This window comes from Anticarsia gemmatalis, chromosome 11 (assembly GCF_050436995.1).
Source record: "Anticarsia gemmatalis isolate Benzon Research Colony breed Stoneville strain chromosome 11, ilAntGemm2 primary, whole genome shotgun sequence".
NCBI lineage: Eukaryota > Metazoa > Arthropoda > Insecta > Lepidoptera > Erebidae > Anticarsia > Anticarsia gemmatalis.
Genome location: NC_134755.1, coordinates 13501527 through 13511704, shown reverse-complemented (window position 1 = coordinate 13511704; position 10178 = coordinate 13501527). Strand labels below are relative to the sequence as shown.

General features: G+C 45.9%; 1 protein-coding gene across 3 annotated transcripts; it reads left to right on the top strand.

Moving 5' to 3' along the window:
- The first annotated feature begins 657 nt into the window (after positions 1 to 657).
- LOC142976785 (uncharacterized) lies at positions 658 to 9268 on the top strand. Of its 3 annotated transcripts, none has more exons than XM_076120351.1 (7): positions 659 to 805; positions 6796 to 6876; positions 7000 to 7140; positions 7225 to 7771; positions 7864 to 8005; positions 8069 to 8151; positions 8220 to 9268. In XM_076120351.1, exons 1-7 carry the CDS (start codon positions 774 to 776, stop codon positions 8706 to 8708), a joined length of 1515 nt encoding a protein of 504 aa, XP_075976466.1. In that variant the 5' UTR covers positions 659 to 773; the 3' UTR covers positions 8709 to 9268. The 3 variants fall into 3 exon arrangements, with proteins under 3 accessions (XP_075976465.1, XP_075976466.1, XP_075976467.1); XM_076120352.1 differs by having other exon boundaries at positions 661 to 805; positions 7864 to 8151; positions 8220 to 8528; positions 8599 to 9268; XM_076120350.1 differs by having other exon boundaries at positions 658 to 805; positions 7864 to 8151.
- Positions 9269 to 10178: the final 910 nt, after the last annotated feature.

Sequence of the window (10178 nt, the reverse complement as noted above, 5' to 3'; positions counted from 1 at the left end):
ATTGGTAGATTAGGAAGGTGTAGGTATAATAGGTGCAAAGGTGTGTTTCTGTAGATGCTTTGTTTCCGATTTCCCTGTTAATCCCGAAGTGCCTACTTTTGACCAAATCATTTCGTACGTTGCCAGAGGAGAAAGCGACCACGATTACACCACCTACCCACTACCAACGTACCATCACCAAACACCTACTCTTAGGTACATGGTTGTATTGTATACCGATACATTGCACTATCAAAAAATAGATAAATAAATAAATATGATTGGACAACTCACACACGGTCATTTGATTCCAAACTAAGCAGAGCTTGTACTATGGTAACCAAATAACTGATAAACATACTTATATACTTCTAAATACATACTTATATAGATACATTAACATCCAGGCTCAGAACAAATACTCGTGCTCATCACACAAAGATTTGTCCCGGGTGGGATTCGAACCCACCACACGCGGCGCTCCGGTTGTTGCGGAATGACGAATATGAATTTCAGATGAATACTTTCCGTAACATAATATGGACTTACGGCTTTAATAATACAACGTATTTTCTAGCATAGTATAACGTTATGGTCTACTTCTTATTATGAGATAAGCGGTGTCATAGATCAAAATACTATCCATTATGACAATGTATGGCTTTTCAATTGTTTATTTGTTGTGATTTTCTCAATTCGATTTGATGTCTTTATATTTAATGTGATTTATTACAAAAACCTAACAAAAAATATGCTAAATTGTTTGTAATTCTGTGTCTTTTTTAGAAAATAAAATGGTAAATAAAAACAGATCCCAACTAATCAAGTGAGTGTTAAACTGATATCAAATAATTAGGTATGTTAGTAAACATTCGTTACACGTTAGGTGTATAGAACGTAAACATTACGCGTAGGATACCTAACGTTCTTCTCCTTTGATGCAAGGGCAAACTCTGATTAGCTGTAGTTAAATCGCAGATGAGCTATATGACAAAATACCCGTAGAGAGTACTTAATACAAGTAATAGGAAGTTCACTGTATCGTTAGATCGTTGTTTTGGGAACGTATAGCGTACTGTACCTTGCTAAAATCTCTGGTAGAAATGAGAATGGAGAATGTTACTAGGTATGCCAAATTGCTTTAAATTTTGACACAGTATAGCCTGTGTGTATACATATAAACTAGTTTTTGTTTCAGTCAAAAATACCGAATAGTTTTGATTTTATAAGCATTCAAAGTTTCGAAAAATATCGAGCCCCGCTAACAGCCGCGTGAGCGGCTGTGACGTCATACTACATTACCGCGCCGCGCGGGCCGCGTCCCGCTTAGTTTTAAGTCGCCAATCGTTGTTGTAGGTGTAATAGCTTGCGTAGTATTTTGTTGTGTTTTCGTCCGCTTATGTATAAAATAACTTATAATAATAGTAAATACTATTCGATTAATAAAATGGATAAAGGATTTTAAAAAGGGCAATCGGATAATCTACCTAAAATAAATGGAATAATGGTTGCGAATTATTTGTGAAACAAATAGAGGTTTTGTTGCTTCCGAAATCCTACTTAATATTATAAATTTGAAAGTTTGTGAGAATGTACATATGTACATACATAAGTACATAAGTAATACATACAATGACATACATATATCATGGTATGTATGTATGTATGTACGTATGTGTGTACGTACGTACGTATGTATGTATGTATGTACGTATGTTTGTATATGTATGTATGTATGTACGTATGTATGTACGTATGCATGTATGTAAGTATGTACGTATGTAAGTATGTATGGATGTTTGTTACTCTTTCACGCAAATTCGACTGAACCGATTACGATGAAATTTGATATATAGCTGAAGACCCAGAATCAAGATCGGGATTTACGCGGGAAGGGTTTCCATGCGGACAAAGTCGTGGGCGGCTTCTAGTATATTATACATAGGTATAATGAGTAATAATCTATACTAATATTATAAAGCTGAAGAGTTTGTTTGTTTGTTTGAACGCGCTAATCTCAGGAACCACTGGTCCGATTTGAAAATTTCTTTCAGTGTTAGATAGCTTATTTATCGAGGAAGGCTATAGGCTATATAACATCACGCTACGGTTATTAGGAGCGGAGTAGCAACGAAAAATGTTACGAAAACGGGGAAAATTTTGACCCATTCTCTTCAGTGACGCAAGCGAAGTTGCGCGGGTCGGCTAGTGTTAGATATTTACGTTCACTGCATAATATATTATAATGAAACAGTTTTTAACCGAAATAAACGCATACTTATCGATTTTACATTTTTCCTGCCCCAGTAAAATCAATAAACTCGCGATCAATCCGGTTAGAAATTGTTTCATTATAAGATTAAGTTATTTATTATTACTTATGTACTTACCTACATAATATTAAATTACATTTAGGCACAACATATGATTTCCTAGTATTTGAATTGAACATTTTTAAAAGTATTTAGGAATAATTTCAACGCACCGAGCGCGCGACCGCAAGCGGACTGTGTGAGCCAGACTGAGCAAGTGTAGAGTGACGTCACACTGTCACCGAGAGCTAGCGTCGTGCGGTTACAACTTGTTTTACTTATAAATCGAAAACTAATTGACGTATCGAAGTAATTCTTTCACCAGTATTTTTTATTTTTAAACGAGAATATGGAGTGCTAAAAATCAAAATTAGGTAACATTCTCCATTACAAAAAGTTAATATCGGCGAATCGGCGTGTAAATGTCCAATCGGAACTGAGAAGGTTGAGCATGCGCAGTGCACGTTAGCGCCTTAGCGGTCGTCGACGACTCGCACGAGAGCGAGCAAGTTCGCCGGGAGAGGCCGCGTCGGCACCTCGTGCCATTGCCCGCGACTGCACCCGCGCACTCCTAGCTCTAGCCCCAGTCCGGCGCTCGCAAGTAAGTGCAAGTGTCCCGCGAGAAGCAGATAGCAGTGCTGGCCAGCGCGTGCACCCTGTAGCCAGTGTCTTTGCGAACGTCGCTCGCTCCCTCGCTGCTAACTGTTGCTCTACAATCAATACAACTGGTGTGCTTTTGTTTTGATGAGCTCGAGTTCGCGTGGCACACTTGCGTGGCTCTGAGATGGCCGCGGCTAATACGCACATAACGTATCGAGTTCAATTCATTCATCCTCCGCTGCTGTTAGTGGACATGTCTTGCTTCTTGTACCTACTACTACCTACCAGTTGACTCATCTGTCGTGTTACCGTGAACTAGACAGATTTAATCCGTGTTGTTATTCAATTGTTACTCTATTAAAGACATATTTTTATAAAAGCCCAAACTATGGTACCTACGTGCTCATTGCGTTTATCAGGCCGCTATAATTAAAGTCAAAATAGATCTTTACGTAGACAACCATAATTATTCACTTTTTTACTTTTTGTCTGTATATTTATAGATTAGCAACGCTGAAAGGAACATTATAAATTGCAATATTGTTGGTGGTAAATCAGAATTACTTACGATAAACATAATAATGAATAGGTAGCTACGTGTTTCGCACTATGGTACTTTTAAACACATAGATGAATGAGTGCTGGGAGGGACTCCGTTTACCACTCCGGGACCACCTTTGTATTATTTTTATTAGCAGGAACCACTATGTAAGTATATTGAAAATAAAGTGTATTAATAATCCGGAAATTGTTAAATTTTATAATAATTCGTGGACCATATTTTGACTTCCACGGACCACTAGTGGTCCGCGGCCCACTGGTTGGGAACCACTGGTTTATATGACTAACACAGCTTTTGTTATTTAACCGTAACTCTAACTATTCTATCAAAGCTATTTCGAGATCCTAGCTTTAGCCAAACGTAAGTTATATCGAAACTTGTTTATTTTAAATGCGTTTACTGCTCCTAAGGTAAGTTTTAAGTCGTGCGAGTGAAAACTATAGGTACCTACCTACTTGTCTAAAGTTCGAAATTGACGACGTTCAAAGAACGTCGCAACTTTTATTATGTGGCATCAGTTAATGTTAGATGTTACTGTACATAATAACAATCCGTTAACAAAGTAGGTACCTTGTAAATAGGTTGAAGTTTGAAGCAGTAGCTGTAATGAAATGAACGTAATCACGAGCTGCACTAATGGTAGTGGTGGGGTAGGGTGGTGTGCCGTGTGGTGCTAGCGTCGCGCGCCAAGGACATGGCAATGTGAGTGGGTGCAGGCGAGGGCCGCGGGGAGGCCGGCGCGTGCACGCGACTCGCTTGCTCGATAACCACCCACCCTCGTTGCTTCCTAGAAGTGCACCTCAGTCGCGCACCACTCTCTCGTTTATTAATATCCCTGCTTACTTCTTCAGCGAGCGATGACAATATATGACATACAATATATACATGTACAATGTTTATTTAGGGATAAAAAAAGGTTTATTATAGTTTTTTTTTTAAATTAGCCTGGTCTCTGTGTCCTATTTGCGGGAAAAAACTTCTTCTTTAGATTTCTCCTCAGTCGTTCGTGACGTTTGGCCACTAACCCCTAGCGTCAGCTCTGCGGGGGCATTCGGTGGACATACCAGGCCCATTGCCACTTGAGCCCGGCGGTTCTTTCTCCTGCATCGGATATTCACGTTTTGGATCGTAACGTAAAGTTCCGGACGCGATCCCTGATATTTACTCCAAGAATGCTCCGCTCCGTAGCCCTCGTTTGCCCACTGGCAATCCTTTGATTTCAACTTCTGTATTTCAGTCAGGGACCATGTTGGAGCACAAACATTATATAATATACTAATGTCCTCAAAACTACAATCCAACAACTAGGTAGGGAGCCTTACGCCAGGTTCGCGGATTACTTCAATTAAAACATTAATGACCCACAGGCTTATGCAGCTGACGGTGGCCAGCTATGGCTCCTTATTTTTTAAATACACAACCACGGATACATGAATCATATTTTTTTAGTAGTACCTAAGTGTATTTCAGTAGCACAGTGTGTCGGTCGCTTCGCTCGCTGGTGTAGGCCTGCAGAGTAAATAATTCATTGTAAGTGTCGGAGGAGAGCGCGTCGTCGTACTAAATTGCCCTCACGCACTCGTTTATTTATCATGTAATTACAAGCTCGCCCATAATTTCGCTACAGTCGTCGTTCGCGTTTCGCGACGGAATTGATATTTCGGGAAATGTTAGTTTATGAGATTGGAATGCTTCGATTGTTCTAATTCAAATGCAGGGCTGGTTTAGGTTTGTATTTCGTGCGTGACAGAGTCGCGAATTTAAATATTTTAACGGCTTAGTGACACGATTCAGTGTCCGTCTTGGGTAGAGACCGTCGCGACTTGCCTTAATCAAATAATAAAAGCCCATTTTATATCCGAAGAATATCGGGAGTGGCGGCCATATCTATATACCACTTAGTGTTTCAGCGTGATTACTGAGAATGACATAGGTGAATGAGTCATTGCAGTGTCAGAATGATATTATATAGGAGCAGACTATACCTACACATTATTTGTATGTATAAGCTTAGTATGAGCAGTGCGGTCGCGGTTTACTGACTACAAGTGACTACATGACACACACCGACACACACCGCTGGCTCGGTGTCACGTAGCTCTCTTCATGTTATCATACGATAGTACCTAGTAGTATCACTTACCTGAGAATACTGCTGTACCGCCATCGCGGCTAGGTCGCCACTATACAAAGTGGAAAAGAATCGGCCAACTGGGAGACGCACTCACGCACAAAGGGTTTCAAACTAAAAAAATACGAAAAAATCACGTTTATTGTGAGGACCCCCCTTGACCTATAATTTTTTTAATTATTGTAACAGAAAATTTGTTGTTTAAATATGTTTTAGTGATTTTATACCAAACCATATACGACAACAGTTAGCATTTTTTGTGAGTGCGATTCTCGGTCATTCCCGATATAAAAATCATAATAGGTATCATTGGACAACTCATACACGGTCATTTGATTCCAAACTAAGCGGAACTTGTACAATGGTAACCAAATAACTGATAAACTAAAAATATACCTACTTCTGAACACATAATAATATTAACTTACTTACATAGATAAATTAACAAGCAGGCCACGCGGTTATTGGGGCGACATGACCACGTTAACCACTACCGCCAAACGTGCAGTTTAAATAACTGAAATACGATTTCTTTCAGTGTATTAATCAATAATAATTAAAGTAGTTTCCTTCCACGGGCTATGATGTTTAGTTAGGCAGTTAGCGTCGCGCTCGCCCCACCTGCTCGTGAGCAGACAGGGCGGCACCTGACGACCGCTGCACTGAAGCCCTCGCCGCTAAGCGCATTACCACACTACAAGTGCAAGTGTACACTCTACAATTTTTATCGATTTTTTAAGATCTATATCCACTCGTAACAGTGTATCAGTCGCACCTACAGGTAGTTCCCGGTAAAATAAGTAGGTCTACTTATTTTTCCGGGAATCGACTTGACTGCCTTTGTGGCGCGGTCGGTCGTGTCTGCGACTGCCGCGCAAGGGATTTCGGGTTCGAATTCTGGCGGGAAAAGGTCTTTTCTGAGTTTTCTGTGAAAAATTCTCAGAGATTGCCCGGAGAAATCGGCCAGGACGACAATACGAGTACAATAATAATAAACAAAATACTGCGAAACCAGTATTCATAAGCATTTTCGTGAACCGTGGTTAGTTTCGGTTTAGAAAGTTAAGTTTAACGATAATGTAGATATAATTTTGAGACTATTAAACATCTTAACGGTAACCGTCCCCTAGCATCTGAGGATATGTTATGTTATGGAGAGCACTGCAGGCAGCGAGTCCTACAGCCAGTGACGGTGACGTGTGTTGTTGCAGAGGGCGAGCGCGGCCGGCGTCCCCGCGCTCCGACGTCATCGTGGTGCGCTCCACGCTCGCTTCCTCGTCCAAGCGTGACCGGTACCATTACGCTCTTTACTAGCGCCGAGTAGCGCTTAAAAAAAAGCGTAAAACTTACTAATAATATTCAGTAGTTCTCTTCACTATAAAGGTTTGATTGAGTAGATACATGTCATTTTGCAGACCGGTGCTCGAAGCCGAACCCGACGACGTGATAGACCTGGGCGCCCCGCGCCTCTTGCGCCGAGCTCCAGCCGAGGGTCCCCGAGCCGTACGACCCCGCGTAGCGCCTAACCGCGCGCCCGCCACGCCAAACCCGCGCCTGTGAGTACGTCCAGTACCGTCGACCGTCGTACACTTTAGTGTAAGTACATCATCGCCTTTCGTCACGCTTCGCTCTGTCTGCAGCTACCCGGGGCCACTTCGAGCCGCGCCGAAAGCTGCCACGAAGCGCGCCGACCGAGGCGGCGGCGGCGAAGGACGCGGGCGACGACGCAAGCGCGCTTTCCGGCGAGTAGTGCCCAACTCGCGCCTGTACCGGCCGGCGCCGGCGCGGCCCTCGCCGCCGCCCGCCCTGCCGCGCACGGCCTGGGCGCCGCCCGCGCCCGCCGCGCGCCTCGACACCGCGTCCCGCGCCGCGCTGCGCCTCAGCGAGCAGCGGCGCGCGCGGCCCGGCCCGCCGCCCTCGCCCGCGCCGCCGCGCCTCGTGGTCACACTGCCGCCGGGCGGCGCCGCGCCGCAGCGCTACCGCCCCGCCAGCGAGCACTTCCGCTTGCGCTCGCTGGACACGGAGTCGGGTGACTCCACCCCGGTGGCGGGCAGGCCGGGCCCGCCCGCCGCCGCCGCGCCTGCCGCCGCGTCCGCGATGGACGCCGGGAACAGGAACTCGACCAGCCCGGAGGACTGCTCCGACGGCAACGAAACTCTATCGGCGCCCAGCGAGTTCTTAGCGGAGGTGAGTCACTCTGTCTCGTCCTGAGATGTTCGATCGTCTAAGCTCGTAATAGATCGTGCTACGTCATTAATGGTATTTCGGTCGCGTTGCAGTTCCTGTCGGCGATAATGCGTCGGCAGTACGCGGAGGCGCTGAAGTACTGCCGGCTGATCCTGCAGTACGAGCCGCACAATGCCACCGCGCGAGGCTTCTACCCGCTGCTGCAGCACAAGGTGCAGGCGCACAAGCGGCCAGGTACGTGCGGCGCGGCCCCGCCTCCGCCCCCCGCCGCGGTACAGCGCCTCGCTCCTGTTGCAGACGAGGAGTGGCCGCGCGGCAGCTCCAGCGAGGAGGCCAGCGCGCCCGCCGAGGCGCCGCACGCGGAGCCGCGCGACACGCAAGTATGTGGACGAGCCGCGACGGGTGCGTGGGGCGCGGCAGGCGCTGACGTGAGCGTGCGTGTCGGCAGGAGCTGATGGAGCAGGGCGGCGACTCGTCGGACGGCTCGGCGGAGGAGGGCGGCTCGCTGTCGCGCTCGGGCGGCTCGTGCGGCTCGCAGTCGTCGCTGGAGCTGGACTCGTCGGAGGCGCCGGCGCGCTCGTCGCCGTCGCTGTCGCTGTCGCGGCGCACGGAGCACACGGACACGTCGGGCGGCTGCTGGGACAGCACGGGCAGCGCGTCGCGCTCCGACGCCGACGACAACGGCAACGCGGCGGGCGCGGGGCAGCGCCTCTGCGCCGGCGACGTGGCCAACGACAACGCCGAGCCGCGCCACAAGGTGGGTGCCGGCGCGACGGCGACCGTCCCGGCGACTGTAGCGCGTGTAGTGACGGCGCGTGTTGTTTCAGAGCGAGTCGTCGTCGTCGCTGCGGCGGCTGCGCGCGCAGTTCACGTGCTCCATCAAGTGAGGCGCGGCGCCGGTAGGACCGACCCTCGACCATATCTGTCTAGTACCTAGTAGTTGTCGTGTACCTAATGTACCAGTGTACCCCACCCGAGTGTTGTCTTCGTGTGAGCGCGAGCCGTTTGTGATCCGTCTACTGTGTCGTGTTGTAACTTATTCTTCGTTGTCCTCGTTAGGCCCCGTCGTATATCCACGACATCTTTAATGTATAGATTAATAATGAAGTACGAGTAATATGATATTGTACTGTACTGTAGTACCGACTATTACTGACGGCCTAGGACTCACCCCACTGCGTGTAACACTACTTGTCGTATGTTCGCTATCTACTGTATCTACTAGTATCTGTCGTTCGTATGAGCTGAGTGAAACGAGAAGACTGAATGAAGTGTCGACTAGCGTGTAGTAAGAGTATATCACTGTAACGACTATCCTTTAGGCCTGTGGCGTATCGCATGGTATCGCATGCTGTTGATGGTACCGCCGCGCGCCCTACATAGACGCGTTGTATGGCACATTGTATGGCGTGCTACACGCCTATATTATACTTGGATTATATTATATATATATATATATCTCTGTTTGTATGGAAATATAAAATTGTTTAAAAATGTATTTTTGCTGTATGTTTATTATTCATGAACCCTCTCTTGTTCCTGGTAGTTTTACTTCGGACGCCATCTAGTTGGTATTAATTAGAACTTGAAACAAGGTTTCATAATATAAAAAGTAAGTAATAACAGATTGCCTTGTCCCTGCATTAGGATAGGTGCGACAGTGTAGCACAATATTGTATAATTCATTGATCGTATTCATGAGTTCTCAACTTGGCAGTCCTAAGGGTCTACACTACACTAACACTACACTAGTCACTTGTTGCAAACGATGTCTGCCGAGGAGGTGGTGATGCTCTTTGGTGCTTACATAATAATTCAAAATGTGTGAGTGTTAATATTAAAGAAGAAAAGGTGGTGATGCGAAAACATCTCCAGAATTACAAGGGCGTGTGAAAAACATGCATCCTGGTCCTTCAGTATCTGTTTCTAAATAACTACTTGCATCACAGGTCATTTTATAAAATTTAAAAAAAAAACCCTATTTAAAAATTTTATTATCGGGAGGTAGGGCTCCAGAGCGAAGAACCTCCTGACTTCTTCTGTATCAGGCCATAGATGCAGCTGCTCAACGCGAGCCTCCGGAGATGTTTGTCAAGGCTGTTAGCTATAAGTCCGTTAACTGGCACCACTATCAGGATAATAATCGCTGAGTCCACATGCCACATGTCGACAATTTCGTCAGATCCAAATATTGTACTCGTTTATCTTTATCGACTTCATGGAGGACAGTGAAGTCGACGATTATTGCGACACGCTGTGGTCGACTTATATTATTATTATTTGTACGTGTTTTGTGCACCTCGGGACACCAGGGTCCCGGACATTTGGAAGACATGCGTGGGGAGTAGTGGGGACGAAGCCTCACCCGTAGAGGCCCTTTTTAAACGACTTTAATCTTTATACTTAC